The sequence below is a fragment of the Callorhinus ursinus genome, unplaced genomic scaffold (genome assembly GCF_003265705.2).
Source record: "Callorhinus ursinus isolate GAN/ISIS: 27379988/994484 unplaced genomic scaffold, GSC_fseal_2.0 scaffold4, whole genome shotgun sequence".
NCBI classification, from domain to species: Eukaryota; Metazoa; Chordata; class Mammalia; order Carnivora; family Otariidae; genus Callorhinus; species Callorhinus ursinus.
This window is the reverse complement of record NW_027397066.1, coordinates 84601307-84622509: the sequence shown is the minus strand read 5'-3', so window position 1 is coordinate 84622509 and position 21203 is coordinate 84601307. Positions and strand designations below refer to the sequence as shown.

The 21203-nt window shown below is 36.7% G+C and overlaps 1 protein-coding gene across 4 annotated transcripts in view; it reads left to right on the top strand.

Annotated features, from left to right (window-relative positions):
* CENPE (centromere protein E) overlaps positions 1–21203 on the top strand; it is an 82702-nt gene that overhangs the window by 44912 nt on the left and 16587 nt on the right. For 2 of the 4 annotated variants that reach the window (XM_073892066.1, XM_025873656.2), the window contains 19 exons: positions 815–1105; positions 1234–1392; positions 2417–2707; positions 3964–4206; positions 4359–4517; positions 4937–5224; positions 5376–5480; positions 5657–5944; positions 6474–6632; positions 6795–7076; positions 7835–7993; positions 8631–8900; positions 9515–9673; positions 9854–10135; positions 11419–11523; positions 13869–14087; positions 16029–16226; positions 16939–17142; positions 20458–20676. In XM_073892066.1, coding sequence (XP_073748167.1) covers positions 815–1105; positions 1234–1392; positions 2417–2707; positions 3964–4206; positions 4359–4517; positions 4937–5224; positions 5376–5480; positions 5657–5944; positions 6474–6632; positions 6795–7076; positions 7835–7993; positions 8631–8900; positions 9515–9673; positions 9854–10135; positions 11419–11523; positions 13869–14087; positions 16029–16226; positions 16939–17142; positions 20458–20676 — 4080 coding nt within the window. The remainder of the gene's footprint in view (positions 1–814; positions 1106–1233; positions 1393–2416; positions 2708–3963; positions 4207–4358; positions 4518–4936; positions 5225–5375; positions 5481–5656; positions 5945–6473; positions 6633–6794; positions 7077–7834; positions 7994–8630; positions 8901–9514; positions 9674–9853; positions 10136–11418; positions 11524–13868; positions 14088–16028; positions 16227–16938; positions 17143–20457; positions 20677–21203) is intronic. The other 2 variants (XM_073892067.1, XM_073892068.1) reach the window with 1 other exon arrangement.

The following is a 21203-nucleotide window of genomic DNA, read 5'->3' as shown; positions in this document are numbered from 1 at the left end:
TAAGTTTAATTTAAAAAAAAGTTAATGCCTCAGTGTTTTTTGGGCCACCCCATAAGGACCTTATTAGAAGTAAAAATAGATTATCCACAAGTTTTTAAGAGTTGAGGAATTATAGTTATTTGGCAACTATATCTTTAAATTTAATTAGTCTCTTTTCAAGTTTTTCTCATTTTCACTTTGCCTCCTTGATTAACCTACTGACACTGTATTAGTTTCCTAGACCCTCTGTATCAAATTACCATAAACTTGGTGGCTAAAGAACAACAGAAATTTATTGTCAGATTTCTGGATTGTAGTGGTCCAAAATCAAGTTGCTGGCAATACCATACTCCTCTGAAGGCTCTAGGGAAGAATCTTGCATCTAATAACTATCCTTGGCTCCCAGCTCTCCTTGGTGTCCTGGGCTTATAGCTCTATCACTCTTATCTCTGCCTCCATCTTCACAGGACTTTCTCTGTGTCTCTGTGTGTCCTTTTTTGCCTCTTACAAGGACACTCTCATTGCATTTAGGGCCCACCCCAATCCAATAGGATTTCTTCTCAGTCCTTAATTAATTACATGTGCAAAAACCGTACTTCCAAGTAAGGTCATATTCTGAAGTTCTGAATCGACTTGAATTTTGGGTAGGACACTATTCAACCTACTACAGTCACTATGCTTAGAAGGTTACTTTACTTTTATAGCTGCTTGTCTGTTTACATTGGGAGTGTAGGCAGGGCGGTGATAATGATTATTTCCATTCAGCAAAGTACATTTTACATGAGATTTTAAGAGTATATAGGCAAAATGGTAATTAAAAATTTTATTTCTTAAGAACCAACAACTACAAGAAAAACAGCTACAAGTTCTTAGTATACAAGAAGAAATGAATGAGATGCAGGAAAAGATGAATGAAATAGAGAATTTGAAGAATGAACTAAGGAAGCAAGAATTAACATTAGAACGTATAGAGATGGAGAGGCTAGAGTTGGCTCAGAAGCTCCATGAAAATTATGAGGAAATGAAATCCATAACCAAAGAAAGAAATGATCTAAAGGAATTACGGGAATCATTTGAAATAGAGAGAAAGAAACTTAAAGGATACATAAAAGAAATCGAAGTTAGAGTAAGTTATTACCCTTTTCTTTCATCATCTATTAAATGTTTCTTTAAAACGGAGCCAATTGGAAAAGGGGGAGGCAATGTTAGGATGATGTGGTTATAATATTCTTTAAATTCCACTTGCTAATAAAGGGTCTAGAAACAAAAGAAGAACTAAAAATTACTCGCGTGCATCTTAAAGAACAAGAAGAAACTATTGATGAACTAAGAAAAAACATTTCTGAGAAGACAGCTCAAATAATAAATATTCAGAAGGACTTAGAAAAATCCAATATTGAATTACAAGAAAAGGTTTGTCTCTTCTCTCCTTTGTCCCTTCTTCTTTTCTTTTTTATTTCAAGGAAAGGTGAGCAATAAGTAGTGACTGTGTGAATAGTTCATTCATTTATTGGATACTATTTGTTGAGTCTGTAACGTGGCAGGCAGAGTCCTGGGTTATAGAAATAAAATGGGAACAAGGTGAACAAAATTTCTATGATCATAGAGCTGACTCTAGTGGAAAGAGGTAACTGGTAAATAAGCAAACAAATGAGTATGGTAATGTGAGATAATGGCAAGTGCCATAGAGAAAATGAAACATTGGGATAACTGAACCAACCTAGGTTAAAGGCCACTGTGTGCAAGCCATTGAAACTAGATATGATTAAGACATTGTTCTCTCCCCCCGAGTGTGGGCGTATAAAATAATCCCTCAATTCCAGTAGGAAAAATGCAGAAATATGATATGCAAAGTTACATGGAACCACTAATGACCATAGGAAATGGGAATCAATCTGTAAACATAAAAAAATTGAGATATAGCATTGACGCTCATCTGAGAATGAGGGACCATTCGTTTATTGAGATATAATCTGCTCAATGATGACTTTTCTCCTGTGGCATTTGGGAACTAGTATAGAAATGAAGAAGTGTGCAGCTGACTAAATTGACAGTGTGTTAGCCAAGTATAAGAACTGATTCACTTTGGATGTAAGCTAGAGCAAAAGAAAATTATGGCGGAATATGACCAGCAGAAAAGTCATGAGTAGCTTTGGTAGGAATCAAGGGAAAATGAATAAATTGGAGTTCGTGATCCACAGTAGGCTCTGGGCTCAGGATCACTTTTATTTCTGTGGATAATATCCTCATCTTTTCTCCTTAAAGAATTATGATAACACAGCAGCAGCTCCTTCTGCCCCTGGTCCTGTCCCTGTGCTTTAATAGAATCTCCTTCTGGCGCGCGCGCACGCACACACACACACACACACACACACACACACACACACACACCATGGTGATAATCAGAGTAACCTTGGTATTTTATGCACATCACAAGATCCCAGTGCTTCGTGAGGAGCAGGCGCTAGTGCCTAATGTGAAAGAAGTCAGTGATACTCAGGGGGCAGTGGATGAAGTGGAGCTATTGGAGAAGCAATTCAAAACCAAGGATTCAGTGACATCGGCACGCATAGAAATAGAAAGGCTTGAATTGACTGAAAAACTTCCAGAAAGTCATGAAGAAACAAAATCTCTAACTGAGGAAAGAGACAAGCTTCAAACGATGCAAGAAGCAGTTCAGGTTGGACAAGACCAGCTGCAAGAAGACATTAGAGAAACGTTGGCTGAAGTAAGTTTCATCCTTTCCTTCCATTTAATAAGTGTTTTATAAGAATCAAGTCTTTGGAAAAGGAAGCACTTGTGTTGTAGTTATAATGTTACTATCATGTTTTCTTTAAATGTCTCTTAATTATGAAGTGATTGGAAACAGAACTAAAAATATAAATACTAAGAAACTGTTGAAATTGAGAGAAATGCTTCAGAGAAGACAGTGGTCTTCTTAAATATTTAAAAATGATTTAGAAAAAGCAATGCTAAAGTACAGGAAAGGATAAAGCCAGAAAAACCATTTTCTTTCCTTCTTTAAATCTATTCCTACAGCATCTCATAAGGCACTTCCTCAGTACCTGAGACCAAAATCTGAGAATCACCCTTCCCAGTATCCTTTCCTCCCATTCACTCTGTAATCCAAGCACCAAATCTTGTTGATTTTAAGAGGGGGGTGTGTGTGTGTGTGTGTGCGCGCGCGCGTGCGCACGTGTACCTATATGTGTGTGAAATCTTCCATCTTTTCTCCCCACATTGCCAACACCTTAAACCAAGCCACCATAATCTCTCCCTGGCTTTCTGTGGTAGCCTCCTTATTGGTCTCCCCATATTCATTCCTCTACTTCTGTAATTCATTCCCCGTTCTGAACCCAAGTAATCTTTTCTTCTTAAAACCCTTTAATAGTCTGTTGCTACTCTTGAACTAAAGACTGGAATCCCTCACATGGCCTCTGAGGCCCTGGGTCCCATTCCTTGCTGGTCTCCAGCCTTATTTCTGCTCACTCTTAGCCCTGCTCATGATGCTCCAGCATTGTGCTTCTACACATCATGGCTTTCAGATGTTCTGGTCTCCCCACCTGCATCATTTCCATACGCCCTTACCTAACTAGTGCTCTCATCCTTCAGTTCTCAACTGAAGCTTTCCATCCCCCAGGAAGCCCTTCCTAACCACTCAGGGTAAGTTAGGCTTGCCACATACATACCCTGCAGGAACCCAGAACCTCTGTTTGGTAAGATTTGGCATAATGTCCATCTTTCCCTCTAAAGTGCAAGTCTCAGGAGGGCAAAGATCATGTAAGTCTCATTTACCATTGTATCTCCAGCCTCTAATACGATAGTAACAACACAATGAACCCTAAGGAAATAAGTGTTCAATACCTGAGTAATGACAAGTGGGAGAGTGGAAAGAATGCTCTGTAATGAGCCACTGAATCCTGACTTAATCGTTTTAGAAAATGTCCTGATTTCTTTCTTTGGCTGTCAACTCTATTGTTTTAGGATTCTCTTAAGATTCAGGAGCCTCAAGATCAACAAGATCAGACCTTCAATGTGAAAGAAAAGGATGATGAGGCTGAGGAAATCCTGAGCAAGCTGGAGCAACTACAGGAGCCACTCGAAGCTGGAGAGGCAGCACTGCCACAAGTGGGCATGGAAAGGCTCAAGATGGCCGAGAGGCTGCAAGAAGTTCCTCAGTCTGAAACTCACCAGCTCAAAGAGAACATGAGAGAAATTACAGCTAAGGTAGGTTTCATCCTTTCCCTATGTGCTTTTTTTATTATTATTATTTTATAAGCAGATATTTTTGTAAAAATTAAACCTTTGGGAAAAGGAGTTAGAGTATAATGGTTATAATGTTTCTATAAATTTCTCAACAATTTCCTCTAATAATAAAGCACCTGAAAACCGAAGAGGAACTGAAAGTTGCTCATTGTCACCTGAAAGAACAGGAGGAAATTATTGATAAGCTGAGAGTGAATCTTTCAGAGAGGGAAACTGAACTCTCCAGCCTTCGAAAGGAATTAGAAACAACCAATGATGAATTACAGAAAAAGGTAAATTGGGGGTGAAGGACATGAAGGAGAAAACCTGAGGGAGCTAGCTAACTGAACTACAGAAACTAATTTTGCATACATTTTATGTCACTTAGCACATAACAATAGATTGTTATGCAGAACATCCTGGGTGTTTTTCCTTTAAAAACAAAAACAGATCAATCGGTTAAGCGTCTGCCTTCAACTCAGGTCATGATCTCAGGGTCCTGGGATCAAGCTCCGCACTCAGCGGGAAGCCTGCTTCTCCCTCTCCCCCTACCCCTCCCCCCCATCCTCTTGCTATCTCTTTCTCTCTGTCAAATAAAATCTCTAAAAAAAAAAATACAAAAACAGATCTATATATATACACACATACATATATAAACACACACATTTTACGTGTATGTATATTTTGGCTGTTAACTTATTATTATTTTAAGATCCAAGAGTTCCATGAGAAACACGAACAATTTATTAGCACCAAAGAAATCATTGAGACTCAGGAAAAAATGAGTGAACTGGAGCAATTAAAGGAGCAACTCAAAGTCAAAGATTCATCATTACAAAATATAGAAAGTGAGAGGCTCAAGTTGACTGAGAAACTTCAGGAAAGTCAAGACAAAATAAAAATTATAATGAAAGAAAGAGATGAACTGAAAAGGGTGCAGGAAGTTCTTCAAATGGAGAGAGAACAACTCAAAGAAAACATTAAAGAAACTGTAACTGAAGTAAGTTTGCTTCTTCTAATTTTTTTTTAGGTACAAAGATAATGTTAAGATAGTTAACAGTGATATTCACTGTTGTTTTATTAATTTTTATCCAATCACAAAGGGACTGAAAATCAAACGGGAACTAAAAACTACTTATGTTCTTTTGAAGGAGCACGAACAAACCATTAGTACAAGGAATATTTCAAAGAAGACAGACCAAGAAGCAAATATTGAGAGAGAGGTAGAAAACTCAGATGCTGAATCACAAGAAAAGGTAGGTCTTATTTTGTTAAGTTGGAAAATGACATCTGATTATTGTGTTGCTCATTTCCCTGTGGAAGAAAATAGTATATACATTAGATAAAATGTAAAGATGACTGAATTTAGAAACAATTCCTCTTTTTACTACAAATTTCTGCCTTTGTCCTAACTTGTTTTATTTTTTCTCAGATTCAAGAACTTCAGGAAGAAGAACATCAGCTTCTTAAGATGAAAGCTGTCAGTGAGACTCAGGAAAAAATATGTGACATGGAATACTTCAGGAACCAGTTTGAGGCCCAAAAGTCAACTCTGAAAAATAAAGAAATGGAGAATGTAAGGTTAACTCAGAGACTTCACAAAAACCTTGAAGAAATGAGATCTGTTACAAAAGAAAGAGATGATCTTAGGAGTGTAGAGGAGACTCTCAAAGTAGAGAGAGACCAGCTCAAGGAAAACCTGAAAGAAGCTGTAATTAGAGTGAGTTGCCGTCTTTCCCCCATCCAGTAAATAGGACATCATGTCCTAAAAGAACCATGGGCTATCAATAGGATTGGTGGGAGTGTAAAATTGGTCCAGCCTTGGGGAAGGTTGGAGGGGGACTATTTGGTACTATCTTTCAAATATTTCAATAAGTTTACTCATTGAGCCCAAAAGTCCAGTCATAACATATATCCTGTACACATCAACACAATTGTGCAAAGCAAACAAAAAAATAGGGAAGATGCTAAATGTCGGTTAGCAGGGGACTGGTTAATTAAGGGCCGCACATTCAGACCAGTAAAGAAGGAGGTAGTGCCATGGTGCTGATTTGGAAGTATCCTATTACGAAAAGAGGTAAGTTGTGGAGTAATGTATCTAGCATGTATTGACATTTAAGACAAACTTAAAGGATGAGGTCTAACAGGGGCGGGGGGCATAATTACCTTTTACCCTCTCTCTGCCTTTCTACACACAGTTTGAATTTTGTTACTCTGAATATGTCATTTTCCTTTTTCTAATGATAAAGGAGCTGGAAAAACAAGAGGAGCTAAGAATTGCTTACATGCATGTGAAAGAGCACCAGGAAACTATTGATAAACTCAAGGGCCTTGTTTCTGAGAAGACAGATGAAATATCAAATATGCAAATGGATTTAGAAAACTCAAATGCTGCCTTAAAAGCACAGGTATTTTTTTTTTTTTGCGAGTTTGAATTAGGTCTTTTGTGTAATGAAACTAGATATGAATTAGCCTGAAATTGAAGACAAAGCTACTTAATTTCGAAAGTATTATTTAGCATTTTTTTCAATACCTATCTATATCTTAATTTATTGTATGATTATCTCAAGATCCAAGAACTTCAGGAGAAAGAACATCAACTTCGGAAGGCAAAAAATGATCTCCGAGAAAGTATGTATCAAACAGAGCAATTGAAGAAGCAATTAGAGGCCCAGAATTCAACCCTGGAAAGTGTAGAAACCGAGAAGTTAAAGTTGTGTCAGAAACTTCATGAAAACCTTGAAGAAATGAAATGTGTTACTGAGGAAAGAGATGCCCTCAGAAGTGCAGAGGGAACCCTTAGGATGGAGAGAGACCAGCTCAGGGAAAGCCTCAGAGAAAAAGAAGCTAAAGTAAGTCACTCTTCCTATACTAGTGAGTAAACACGATGTTTTCCTGACAGCAGTGAGCCATTCTTTGACATGAGTGGCAGTGTTGGTGTGAGTGAACTGATACAGACTTTCAGGCAGGTAATTTGATACTGTTCTAAAAATCAAATTCTGTAACTGGTAATTTTTTTGTAGACTTCATCCAACATGTATATTTATATACGTACACAAACACACATACACCACAAGGTTGTTCATTGTAGCAAATTTTAATAAAAATCTAAATTTAATAACAATCTAAATGTCCATCAGAAGGAAACTGGGTAAACATGAGCGATATATCAGAATACTATACGACACATAGAAAGAAAAGAAAGAAAGAGGAAAGGAAAGAAAAGAGAGAAAGAAAAAAGAAAAGAAAGAAAGAAGGGAGGGAGGGAGGGAGGAAGGAAGGAAGGAAGGAAGGAAGAAAAGAAAAGAAAAGAAAGAAAAGAAATAGATTTGAATGTCCTGATTTGGAAGCCCAAATGACTCTTAGAAGGAAAAGCAAGCTGTAGAATAGTATATGGATCATGTGTCTGCCTCTCAAAAGTAGGAATAGGTTGTGGGGAGGTGGGGACAGGGAAAGGGAGGCAGGGAAACCTTATAACTTCCTAACAAAGATGTAGAATAAGAAGTAATAGTTTTATTATTTATACTAAGGAAATATATCACTTTCAGAAAAAAAATACTAGTTAATATTAAGCCGTGTCACCATTCTTAAAATTTCTCTAATGATAAAGGAGCTGGAAAAACAAGAGGAACTAAGAATCGCTTACGTGCATGTGAAAGAGCACCAGGAAACTATTGATAAACTCAAGGGCCTTGTTTCTGAGAAGACAGATGAAATATCAAATATGCAGATGGATTTAGAAAGTTCAAATGCTAAATTACAAGAAAAGGTATGGAGAATGTGCTGGTTTGGATATTTGATTTATTTGTGCATAAGCTCCTTTGGGGATGTAAAATGGTTTAGCCACACTGGAAAACATCTTGGCAGTTTTACTAGTGCTGAACATACACCTGCCTGTGGTTCAGCATTTCTGTTCCTTGAGTATGTACTTAAGAGGAAAAAATGCATACTTCCACATAAAGTTATGTTCAAGAATGCTCATAACAGTTCTATAATCATAACAGCAAAAAATGGAAAACAAGTAAAATGTCTAGCTATAGGAGAATGGATAAATACATTGTGATTTTTAAGTTCAAAAGCAGGCAAGACTTATCTAGGATGAAAAAAGTTCAGAATAGTGGTTAGCTCTAGGAGGGGGGCATACAGGAACCTTAGGGGGTGCTAGACATGTTTTAAATTTTAGTCTGGGTTATAATTATATAGATGTGTACATACGTCAAGAATAATTAAGCTATACACTTAAGATTAATATATATGTTATACCTCAAAAGAAAATAAATTTTGTGTGAAATTTTGTAGAATATTAATGAGCAACATAGGAAGACTATTGTCTTAATCGATTTAGAAACTCTCCTTCCCTTAAAAACTGTCTTATTCCTAACACATTATTTTATGATTATCTTAAGATTCAACAACTTAAGGCAAATGAACATCAACTTTTTAAGTTAAAAGAAGATGTCAGTGAGTCACAGAAAAAAATGTCTGAAATAGAGCGATTGAAGAAACAATTCAAGGCCCAAAGTTTAACTCTGGATAAAATAGAAACGGAGAATTTAAATTTGGCTCAGAAGCTTCATGAAAACCTTGAAGAAATGAAATCTGTAATGAAAGAAAGAGATAATCTGAAATTGGAGAGAGACCAGCTCCAGGCAAACCTACAGGAAACCAAAGCTAGAGTGAGTTGTGCTCTTTCTACCCATCCAGTAAATGTGTTGTTCATACCAGAAGCTTCCTTCTTATAACAGTTGGTGAAAATGTAAATGTCACAACCTTTTAGGGAGACAGTTTGACACTGCCTTATTAAAGATTTGTCCGCATATATATCTGCTATAGCGATTCCACCTGTAGTAATTTATCCTACCAATACATTCACACATTTGGACAGAAATACAGCTGCATTCACTGCAACATTGTTAGTGCTGACAAAAATCTAGAAGTAATCCAAGTGTCTATCAATAAGGCACTGGGCTAAGTAGGGTACATCTGTATAATGGATTACTAAGCTTGAGAATGGGGCCCTTTTTATGTGGTACTGATTTAGAATAATCCCCAAGTGGTATGAGAGGGAGGAAAGCAGCAGCAGAGATCACTAAGCAGCCCAACGAAGCTGGGGAAGGCTAGGGACAGGGACTTTAGTTTATATCCTTCTGTACGGGTCTAATCTGGGGGTGGTGTGCTGGTTGTTTTTAACTATAGCATGCATTTTTTAAGATTTTGTTAAACTGGTTCATCATTAAGGAAAGGTAATATGCCTTGATATCATGATATTTCTCAATTTCTTCTAATAAAGGATTTGGAGACACAACAGGAACTAAAAATTGCTCACATGCATTTGAAAGAACACCAAGAAACTATTGATAAATTCAGAGAGAGAGTTTCAGAAAAGACAACTCAGATTTCAAATATTCAAAAGGATTTAAATAAATCTAAAGATGAATTACAGCAAAAGGTATGTGTTGTTTTGTTCTTTGGAGAGTAACTGTCCAAAATCATTTGTGGAATGAGAAACAATATGGATACAGATATATAGAGATAGAGATAGAGATGTACATATATAACCAGCAGACACTGTTTGCCTTCCTTGAAGGAATTGTGCTTGCCTTCTAACTTGTTTTATAATTATCTCAAGATACAAGAACTTCAGAAAAAAGAGCTTCGACTTCTTAAAATGAAAGAAGATGTCAATAAAACTCATAAAAATATAAACAAAATGGAACAATTGAAGCAGCGATTTGAGGCCCAAAATTTATGTATGCAAATGGATAACTTACACTTGACTCAGAAACTTCATAAAAGCCTTGAAGAAATAAGAATTTTAGCTAAAGAAAGAGATGAGCTAAGAAAGATAAAAGAGTCTCTCAAAATGGAAAGAGACCAATTCAGGGAAACCTTAAGAGAAATGATAGCTAGAGTGAGTTCAGAATCTTCCCTTATTAGTAACTGTCTATAAGAATCAAGCTTTTCTGGAAAGGGGAATAATTTGGTTTTGTTGTTGTTGTGGGATTTTTGGGTTTGTTTGGTTTCTTTTGTTTTGGGGGGAGGGGGTTTGTGGGGTTTTTTTTTTCTTTTTTTCTTTTCTTTTTGGAAATTTTCTACAAACAATAAAGGATGATGGGAAAAGTATTACTATAATTTTTCACACAAATAGAAGATACAGTTTTAAAAGAAGCCAAAATATTTTTCAGAAAATATCATTTTAATTTATTTTTAAGAAAAGATTTGTTACATAAAGCAGACCATTTTCTTTAATGTAATTTTTAAAAGGCTTTTTTAAACCAGGAAATGGCATTATCCTCAATAGAAAAACATTTGAAGGACTAGATTTGTAAAAGAGTAAGTGCCCATTTCTCTGCCTCCACATGACAGTTTTAGGCATGCACTCTTCTCAGTGCCATTGGAGGCAAGTGGCCAGACACACGGTGGAAGGAATTTCAGCCAGTGTGACTGTCTTTACATGTTCAGAATCACGTCTTAAAAAACTCAGTTGAACCCTCTAGAAAATAACATAAAATTCAGACAAATAAGAAATTATATAAAATCTATAAAAATCTTTTTTTATTCTCATAATTCAACGAGAGTAGAAGACCGAATCATTTTCAATATCAATAGAAACATGTACACTTGGGAACCATCCTTATGTGGACCCTAATGAAATTCATAAAGAAATTTAATTCATTCAACAAATATTTATTAGTCATTCTTCTAAGTAGTGTAGTGAATAAATGGGAGAAAACGTTTTGTTTTATACTTCTAATCAAAAGTACAAAATGTAACAGGATACACATTTTGTGTTCCAAGGTGCTGGGAAGAGTATGAATAGAGATATTTCAGGTGGTTTTGCTAGTGTACTATTTGGCAGCAATTCAGAGACTAATTCTGACTCGGAAACTTAGAATCGTAAGAATCAGATGTAAATCTAATATCTAGTTTTCAACTCTGACGGTTACAGGAATAAATCCCATCTCAAAAAATATGTGGTTCTTCCACATTTTTTCTCAATGAGTTGAGGCCATTCACTACAACCTAATGGTACTCTTAATCGTTTTCTGGCCATTTTTAACTTTGTTTTTGAGTTACAAGTTTATAATTCCATTATTGAAATGATGTGAAAAAATGTAATTGGAAAAGCGTATAGACATTATATGTGAATGTAGTTATAGTTGAAGCCTTGTTTATTTCTTTGTACCAACATAGGACCAACAGAACCATAAAGAGGTAGTAAAATATGAAAAACAGTTACAATGTAATGAAAGACACCACCTCACAGAAAGCCTAAGAGAAAAATGCTCTAGGATAAAAGTAAGTGCCCTATGTTAAAATTACAAATGAATATTGGTACTCCTCCAAAGGCCTAAATGGAATCCAAGGAATGTCTGTGGAATGAATAAATAAATAATGGTCAATGTTTTTTTAAATTTTATAATCTAGTATACGTGTGCATGTGTGTGCATATGTACACACAAACACACAAAACTGTGTGTTTTATTTTTTATTAATTTATTATTTTATTATTTATTATTTATTTTATTTATTTATTTTAACACAAAACATATTCTAAGGCCCCACTGGAAAGGTGGGATTTGAGTAAATACCTAAAAGAGGTAAAGGATTAAGCCATATAGCTGGCTGGGGGAAGAACAGGATGAGAAGAAAAAATAGCGAGTACAAAGCTCCTGAGGCAGAAGAGTGCCTGGTGGGTTCCAGGAGCATCAAGAAGGGGGAAAGCTAATAAGAAATCAGGTCAGAGAGCTCATAAGGAAGACGCAGGCTGTGGGGCCTTAAAAGATCTTTGGGTTTTAATCTGAGTGAAATGGAGATCTATTGGAGGGTTTTGACCATGAGAGAGATGTGATCTGACTTACATTTTAAAGGGATGACTCTGATTGTTGTGTTGAAAATGGACAGAGTGGAAGCAGGAAGAACATTTGAGAGACTAAGTTCAATAATCCAGGCCAAGATGATGGTGGCTGAGCCTAAAGAGGTATCAATGGAAGCAGTGGGAAATATTTGAATTCTGAATATATGCTGAGGGAAAAGGCCAACACGATTAACTGTCACTGCTCTCCAAATGCAAGATCCCTAAAGACTTTTCGTGTGTGTTTTTATGTCACTTAGCACATTCCTATCAGAATATGTTTTAAAAGTACAAATGAATGACTACTACACAGTGCTGTTCCATATCATAATGTGATTCATACTAAGACCAAAGGCAAGAATCCCCTTTCCAACATCCCAGATGAATGAACAGCTAGCTTTTCCTTAAGTTATTAAAAAGGAAGCTCATTATTGTCAGCAGGCCCTTGTTCTATTATTTAGCACCCTGAATTAAACATGTTATTTCTTATATGACTAGCAATTTGAACTACTGTGTTCCTCCACCTGTACTTTGACCAGTGTGTCCCCTGTGTAGCCTCTAGTTGTTTGAGCTCAGAGGCCAGGTTTATTGAGTGTCTGCCAAATACACTAATATACCAGATGCTTTACCTCATGTGATATTCCTTATTGCCCCATTTACAAACGAGGCTTGAAGAGGAAGTTTAGTAGGTGCCCAAGGTCACATGGCTGGTAGAATCAGGATTTGAAATCGGGTATAAGTTTAAAAATTGTATATGGGAACATTTTTACAAATATAATTTTATTTCCCTTAAGCCATAATGTCTGTATATATTTTACAGATTACATAGATAGAGATATACTATAATATTTACTTCCCCCTAGAAAACTTTGTGGCAATCATCATAGTCTTCATTGTGTAGTTGGGAAAATGGCTCAGTGATTTCCCTAGTCAGGAAGTAGCAGAGATAGAACCTGAACTCTAACTCTGATAAAAAGTTAGAAAACTCAGATTCTAGGCAGATAAATAGAAATGTGTAAAGAGGCTTCACCAAGCTGGCAAATAGCTAGCTTGATTCTTCGTCACTTGTTTGACCTGCAAACTCACATTGCCTACTGTAAACATGAGCCAGCATTCAGTCTTGAACTATAACACTTACTAGATTGAATTCCCTCATATTTATCCTCACTCTTTGTAGATGGTCATTTAATTCATGAATGCTCAAAAAAGGAAAAGAAAATGTATCACAATGATAACCGTGGTTGTTTCTGGTTTTCTTTGTTACATTTGTTTAAATTTTTAAAATTTTCACAGTAATTAAATATTACTTCTATAATCCAAAATCAACAATAAGAGTTTCCTTTTTTTAAAAACACAAAGGTCTTAATTTGTTTCTGTACTACCGAAAATGTTAAAGCATAAATTTTGTTACAATTCTAGGGCAAGAATCATAGGGGAAGAGAGGAAAAAATGAAACGAGACAAAACCAGAGAGGGAGACAAACCATAAGAGACTCTTAATGATAGGGAACAAACTGAGGGTTGCTGGAGGAGAGGGGGTGGAAGGATGGGGTAACTGGGTGATGGGCATTGGAGAAGGTGTGTGTTGTAATGAGCACTGGGTTTTTATATAAGACTGATGAATCACAAACTGTACCCCTGAAACAATACATTATATGTTAATTAATTGAATTTACATTTAAAAGTAAAATAAATTTAAAATTAAAAGAAAAAAGCAATTCTAGGTCAAGCACTATTTGTTGTTAAATCAGGATGAATTGTTAAACTGAATGATTTCTAATTTTCCTTAGGAGCTTCTGAAGAGATACTCAGAGATGTATAATCATTATGAGTGCTTAAATAGACTATCCCTTGACTTGGAGAAAGAAATTGAAACCCAAAAAGAGCTTTCAGTTAGAGTAAAAGCAAACCTCTCACTTCCATATCCACAAATCAAACAAATTCAAAAACTTCTCACTGCAAACCAAAGATGTTCAATGGAATTCCACAGAGTCATGAAGAAACTTCAGGTACTACCTTTTTTAGTAATATCTTTGTAAATATTGCTATAAATTTTAGTTTTAACATCAGTGCATTTAAGTCCTACTTTGGGAGTCGGCATATTTGCTATTTAGTATATTTACTGCTGAATTAAAGATTATGTGCATCTCAGAATAGTTATGTGCAGGATCCACTGTGCCTCTAGGACCTGTTCATTCAACAAAACTTGAGCTCTGCCTGTGAGTCTAGATACCATCATGGTGCTCGAGAGACAGATAGGAATAATATCTCAGAAATCTCCTAGTCTAGCGCATGAGGCAAACATATAAGCAGCTAGTAAGTGTAGTGACAGAAGCACGTGCAGGTTGTATGACAAACCAGATAAAGAATTACAGAAAATGAGATCGCAGTAGAAGCTGGACTGAAGCAATAATGCTTAGAGTTCATTTTGCAGATGATGGGGAGCCACTGGGCCGTTATTTTTACGTTGTAGCAGTAGTGTGATCAGATTACCATTTTAGCTACTTCACTGTAGAAAAGCAATGAGTTTGTGGCAGAGAGAAGAGACAAAAGGCAGTTATAGTGGTCCAGATTAGATATTACAGGTGACCGTACTACTAGAAAAGGATTCATAGGCACAGGGAGGATAAAAGAAATTAAATATTCAGCAGCTTAAAATAGGAAGTTCATGTGATTGATAGTGAGGTAGGAGGGAGATGTTTAGATTGAGTGCCAGAATTTGGGCATAGCCAGGTTTGTGGAGAGTGGTACCATCAACAAAAAAGAAAGAGGAGCAAGGCAGGCGAGGCAGGAGAAGCGATCAGGTGTTTAGTTTGAGATGTTTTGAGGTAGAAATACTCATGATGGAGCATTCAAGAAGAAAAACAAGTAGGCACTTAGTTATGAGTCTGGCGTTTGTCTGGAGACAAGTCAGGACTAAAGATAAAGGTTTGGAATTCATCAGCATATACATGCTAGATAATACATGTGTGAGTAAGGTCACCCAGAAGGCATAATAGAAAACTAAGAGCCTTAGGATAAGATGAGAACTCTGGAAAAGATAAATTTTCAAAAGTCCGTAGCAGAAAAGAGAGCAACAAATGGGTTTGAGGTTGGAAATGGCAAAGAGACAGGAGAAAATCAAGCAAAAGTGCTATTGCTCAAGTCAGTGGAGGACAAGCATGTCAAAGATGAAATGGTCAAGACTGGCAGATGGTTCAGACAGCCAGAATATGAACTGAAGAGATGCCCTCAATTTGTTGATAATAGAGCTTATTGTTGACCTTTGTTAGAGCAGTTTTAATTGAGTGGTTAGGGAAGAGCCAGACAATAAGAGGTTAAGGAGTGGTGGGAGATTGAGGAGGTAGGGAGTTGGTGTCTGTCTTTCCTCGGTAGATTGCCTCTCAGGCCCTGATATTCTTCCTGGCAATCAGATATCCAGAATGTATCCAGGAGGTCCATGGAACATATGACATTCAAATTATTGTCACCTTGATGCCAGACATCTAACTACATGTGAGAAGTACATCTTGAGGCTGGTATACCCACATTGGTTACCCAACCAAGGTAGGCAGGAGAGGGATGTTGAAAATGAACCTCAGGCATCTAGCTGGGGTACCTGCATGATTGGTGACATAGTTAACCAAAAAGTGAGCAGAAGAGAAAGGTGAGTTTATAGGGAAAGAGATTATGTTCCATTTTAACAGTGAATCGGAGGTAATTGTAGGACATCCATGAGGTGTAGCCCCTAGGGAATCCAAAGTAAGGAACTTGAAGTCTGGAAGTTATTCTCCCAAGATACTGAGAGGAAAAAATTGGGGATAGAGAGAGGCTCTTTCCTTCTTCCTCACTTACCAGAGGATATAGATAAACAAGATATACCATCCCACCTCTTCGTCTTGAGGGTTTAAAACTTCCTCTAAATGTGATAAAAGGTTCATTTCCCAATTTGTTTAATGTTTTTCTACAAGTATGTGTTAAGCCATGTTACAAAGATAAAGGAAGAACAACATGAATCCATCAATAAATTTGAAGTAGTTTTTATTGATGAAGTGGAAAAGCAAAATGAACTGCTAATTAAAATACAGCAGCTTCAACATGATTATGATGTACCATCCAGAGAATTCATGGACCTCAAATTGAGCCAGAATATGGATCTACATATTGAGGTATAGTTTATTTTAAATGGTTTAATTAGATTTTAAGCCTTTTTCTTATATAGAGAAGGTACTTTTGCATGTGCTCAGAGCCATTTTCATTTTCCAGAAATTAAAAATAGGTTGCAGGGTGACCGCTGGCCAGATGTGAAGAGTGCCACGTAATGGACTAGCCAGCCGCTTTTCAGGACTCCACAGATACAGAAAAGTAGATTTAGTCCCAATAAGTGGGAATTCACAGAACCCCAGAATAAGTTTCCGAATGCTTTCTAAAACATCCTAGAGCTGCAGCTGGGGGTCTGGAACAATGTTATTATTACAGCAGCTCCTCATGGAGTATCTTGCTCTCACCCAGCAGTGTGAGGCTGGCATCCAGTTCCCAATGTGTGTGTAAGGCCTGGGTGCACAGAAAAGCTGCATGCAGCAGTACTGCATGTGTGTGATTAGTAGTCACAGATAGTTTTGGTGGTTTTTAATTCTAACAGGCAGAATTTGTAGACATTCCTTACATAGCTTATACTGCCAGATTTTTATTATTCAAATAACTAGAACAAAGTTTTGAATTAGAATTATATTTCTAATACAACTAAAATAAATTAGAATTATGTTTATTTCAAGATATTCAATATTAAGAATGAGAGTTCAGTAAGGTATTTTCCCCTTATGTATGATATTTAGATAAAAACTCAATGTTCAGGTGATCAAATACTTATTTTTCAAACAGGAAATTCTCAAAGATCTTTCAGAAAATGACTTCCACTGCATAAAGACTGAATTTCAGCAAGTGCTAAGTAATAGGAAAGAAATGACCCAGTTTTTGGAAGAATGGTTGAATACTCATTTTGATATAGAAAAGCTTAAAAATGGCATCCAGAAAGAAAATGATAAGATTTGTCAAGTGAATAACTTCTATAATAACAAAATAATTGTAAGTAGTGATTTTTGTGTGTGTGCTAGCTCATTCTTCTTGTTGTTTGCTCTAATTTTTCTACCTTTTTCTTAAAAAAGACTTAGAGCAACTTAATCTTAGATATGCTTCTTTATTTGTATATACTTTATTTTTTTGTTTGAAAAAAACTGGGGGAAAAAATTGGGTAAAACATGTTCTTCCTCTAACATGTTATGTGTGCTTCCTTAAGATAATTAAAAATATTCACTTACACTTGTAAAGAAGATAAAATCTTGGGGTGTAATAATCAATTTCCCCTTAGGGAATCTTGAATGCTCTTTCCTTTCTCACTTCTCCCTGCTTCTGGAGGATTTGAGCCTTTCCCCCAAGTAGCCTCAGACAGAGTGAGATGAGCCTGTTTCAGGGAACAGGCCACAGCTGTGGCCATGCCACACACAAGCCTGTCCAGCAACTTCACTGAGATGTACTTTTCATCTTGGTGGTATCACTGCCTTATGCACTGATACTTCAACTCTGAGGTTCAGAGATGTGGTGTATAGCATTGTTCCCAAAGTGACTGGCTCCAGTGTACAGATTCACAAGAACCAACATGGCTTAAGACAAGCTTGTTAATTTGTTTTTACTTTCCACTGATCAGAATATTCATTCTGTTCCCTGAAGTAATCCCTATCTCATATACCTGGTAAAATATACAGTAGTCAGAAAGTTGCTTGTTGTATATGCAGCTGGAGCAAAGGGAGCTAGATTAATATTAGAGCTTCTAGTAATCAAGACAGTATGGTACTGACACAAAAACAGACACGTAGATCAGTGGAACAGAATAGAGAGCCCAGAAATGGACGCTCAACTCTATGGTCAACTAATCTTCGACAAAGCAGGAAAGAATGTCCAGTGGAAAAAAGTCTCTTCAACAAATGGTGTTGGGAAAATTGGACAGCCACATGCAGAAGAATGACACTGGACCATTTTCTTACACCACACACAAAAATAGACTCAAAATGGTTGAAAGACCTAAATGTGAGACAGGAGTCCATCAAAATCCTAAAGGAGAACACAGGCAGCAACCTCTTTGATGTCAGCCGCAGCAACTTCTTCCTAGAAACATCGCCAAAGGCAAGGGAAGCAAGGGCAAAAATGAACTGTTGGGACTTCATCAAGATAAAAAGCTTTTGCACAGCGAAAGAAACAGTCAACAAAACCAAAAGACAACCGACAGAATGGGAGAAGATATTTGCAGTTTGCAAAGGACATATCAGATAAAGGGCAACTATCCAAAATCTATAAAGAACTTATCAAACTCAATATCCAAAGAACAACTAATCCAATCTAGAAATGGGCAGAAGACATGAACAGACATTTCTGCAAAGAAGACATCCAGATGGCCAACAGACACATGAAAAAGTGCTCAACATCACTAGGCATCAGGGAAATCCAAATCAAAACCTCAATGAGATACCACCTCACACCATTCAGAATGGCTAAAATTAACAAGTCAGGAAACTTGTTGGTGGGGATGCGGAGAAAGGGGAACCCTTCTACACTGGTGATGCAAGCTGGTGCAGCCACTCTGGAAAACAGTGTGGAGGTTCCTCAAAAAATTGCAAATGGAGCTACCCTACGACCCAGCAATTGCACTATTGGGTATTTACCCCAAAGACACAAATGTAGTGATTCGAAGGGGCACATGCACCCCAATGTTTATAGCAGCAATGTCCGCAATAGCCAAACTATGGAAAGAGCCAAGATGTCCATTGACAGATGAATGGATAAAGAAGATGTGGTATATATATATATACATACACAATGGAATATTATGCAGCCATCAAAAAATGAAATCTTGCCACTTGCAACAACATGGGAGGAACTAGAGGGTATTATGCTAAGCGAAATAAGTCAATCAGAGAAAGACAAGTATCATATGATCTCACTGATATGAGGATTTTGAGAAACAAGACAGAGGATCATAGGGGAAGGGAGGGAAAAATGAAACAAGACGAAACCAGAGAGGGAGACAAACCATAAGAGACTCTAAATCTCAGGAAACAAACAGGGTTGCTGGAGTGGTGGGGGGTGGGAGGGATGGAGTGGCTGGGTGATGGACATTGGGGAGGGTATGTGCTATGGTGAGCGCTGTGAATTGTGTAAGACTGTTGAATCACAGACCTGTATCTCTGAAACAAATAATACATTATATGTTAATAAAAAAAACTTCAAAAATTGGTTTCATATTTCATATGTTTGGGTAGGTCTTTTTTGACACTTTAATTTCATCTGAAAACTATACTTAAATCACACTGAAGTATAGACAATATTCTTTAAAATATATTTTCCTGTGGATATTTCCATTTGTTGAATACCTCAAGCTAGCAAAATAGTAAATGAGCTGCTTCAAAAAAAAAAAAAAGTTCACAATCAACAGAGGAAAAGCATAAAAACCAACATTTGAATAAGATAATCCCCATAAAATTCAGTGTTTTTCTTGTAATATTGAGGACCTACTTGTGAGGAGAAAGTAGGGATTCCTACTGTGTGGATGAGCAGAGATATATGGCTTCTTCCAGCACCTTGGAAATAGGAATTGATACCTTTATAGGTATGAGGTCAGTAGTGCAGAACCAAGGAGAGCCCAGAATGCCAGCAAGAACACAACTAATTTAGCATGCAAGTCTGATAGAAGTGCCTTAAAGATATAGATAAAACCAATAAGGCATTAATGATGAAAGCAAAAAGTACATCCCTTAAGAATTAGGAAGTAAAAAGATAATATGAGTAATTTCAGAGTTAGCCTTCAGTGTAAAGGAGGGTGGTGATTGAGTGTTAGTCCCTGCACAGAAATACAAGATTTTCAGATTAATTACCAAAAGTCAGTGAATTCTTTTCCCTATAAACACTGAGGTTTGAAATGAAACAGGAAAATAGATTGCTGTTAAGTTTCCTGGATTTGCTCTGCCATTACGTGTCAGTTAATGTTTGTATATGACATTATAAATGTCCTAACATACATAATGACTTTAACCTGCACAGCTCTGCAGATTTCCGCTTCGTATGTTAGCGCTGATCCAATAAAGCGAGATTTATCATCTTGCAAATCAATACAAATCCTCTCCAGTCCTCATTCTTCTTTTATTCTCATCATCAACATCCAGCATCTTCTGAAATTTCAGGAACTGATGCAAACCACAAAGAATGTTCACATCCTTTTAAAGTACTGTTCTAAGATGTTCTAAATGATGAATTTCAGCACGTGCCTTGTCCTAGAATTCTAGTAGTGTTCATAGTATTTTTTATATGTAATTCATTTTAGAGTTATAATGGTGTTTTACTATTCAATAGGCTATTATGAATGAATCTACAGAGTTTGAGGAAAGAAATGCTACCATAGCCAGAGAATGGGAATGTGACCTGAAATCAGTGAAAGAGAAAAATGAACAACTATTTAAAAACCACCAAACTTTGAAGATCTCCCTGACGTCTGGTATCCTTGTTGATTCTGCTACAGAAGACAATAAGAATCTTCATGTTACATCAAGAGCCACGCAACTAACAACAGAGGTATGTGATTTCTTAGATGTTTTTTAATTTGCGAATTGATCAAAGATGCATTTTATATATCACTTCAGAGCAAAATTATAGTATCAAATGTATTAGGGAACATGGACCATGTTTGTGTGTGTGATGGGCTTTTTTTTTATTTTTTTATTATGTTAATCACCATACAGTACATCATTAGTTTTTGATGTGGTGATCCACGATCCGTTGTTTTCGTATAACACCCAGTGCTCCACGCAGAACGTGCCCTCTTTAATACCCATCACCGGGCCAACCCATCATCCCACCCCCGTCCCCTCTAGAACCCTCAGTTTGTTTCTCAGAGTCCATCATCTCTCATGGTTCGTCTCCCCCTCCGACTCACTCCCCTTCATTCTTCCCCTCCTGCTATCTTCTTTTTTTTGGGGGGGGGGCTTCTTTTTTAAATTTAGTTCTACCGTGGCTGTCACTCAAATAACTACAGAACTGTATATATTATATGAGATCTTCCCTTTAAATTATAAAAGAGAAGTAACTCATAGCTTAATTTG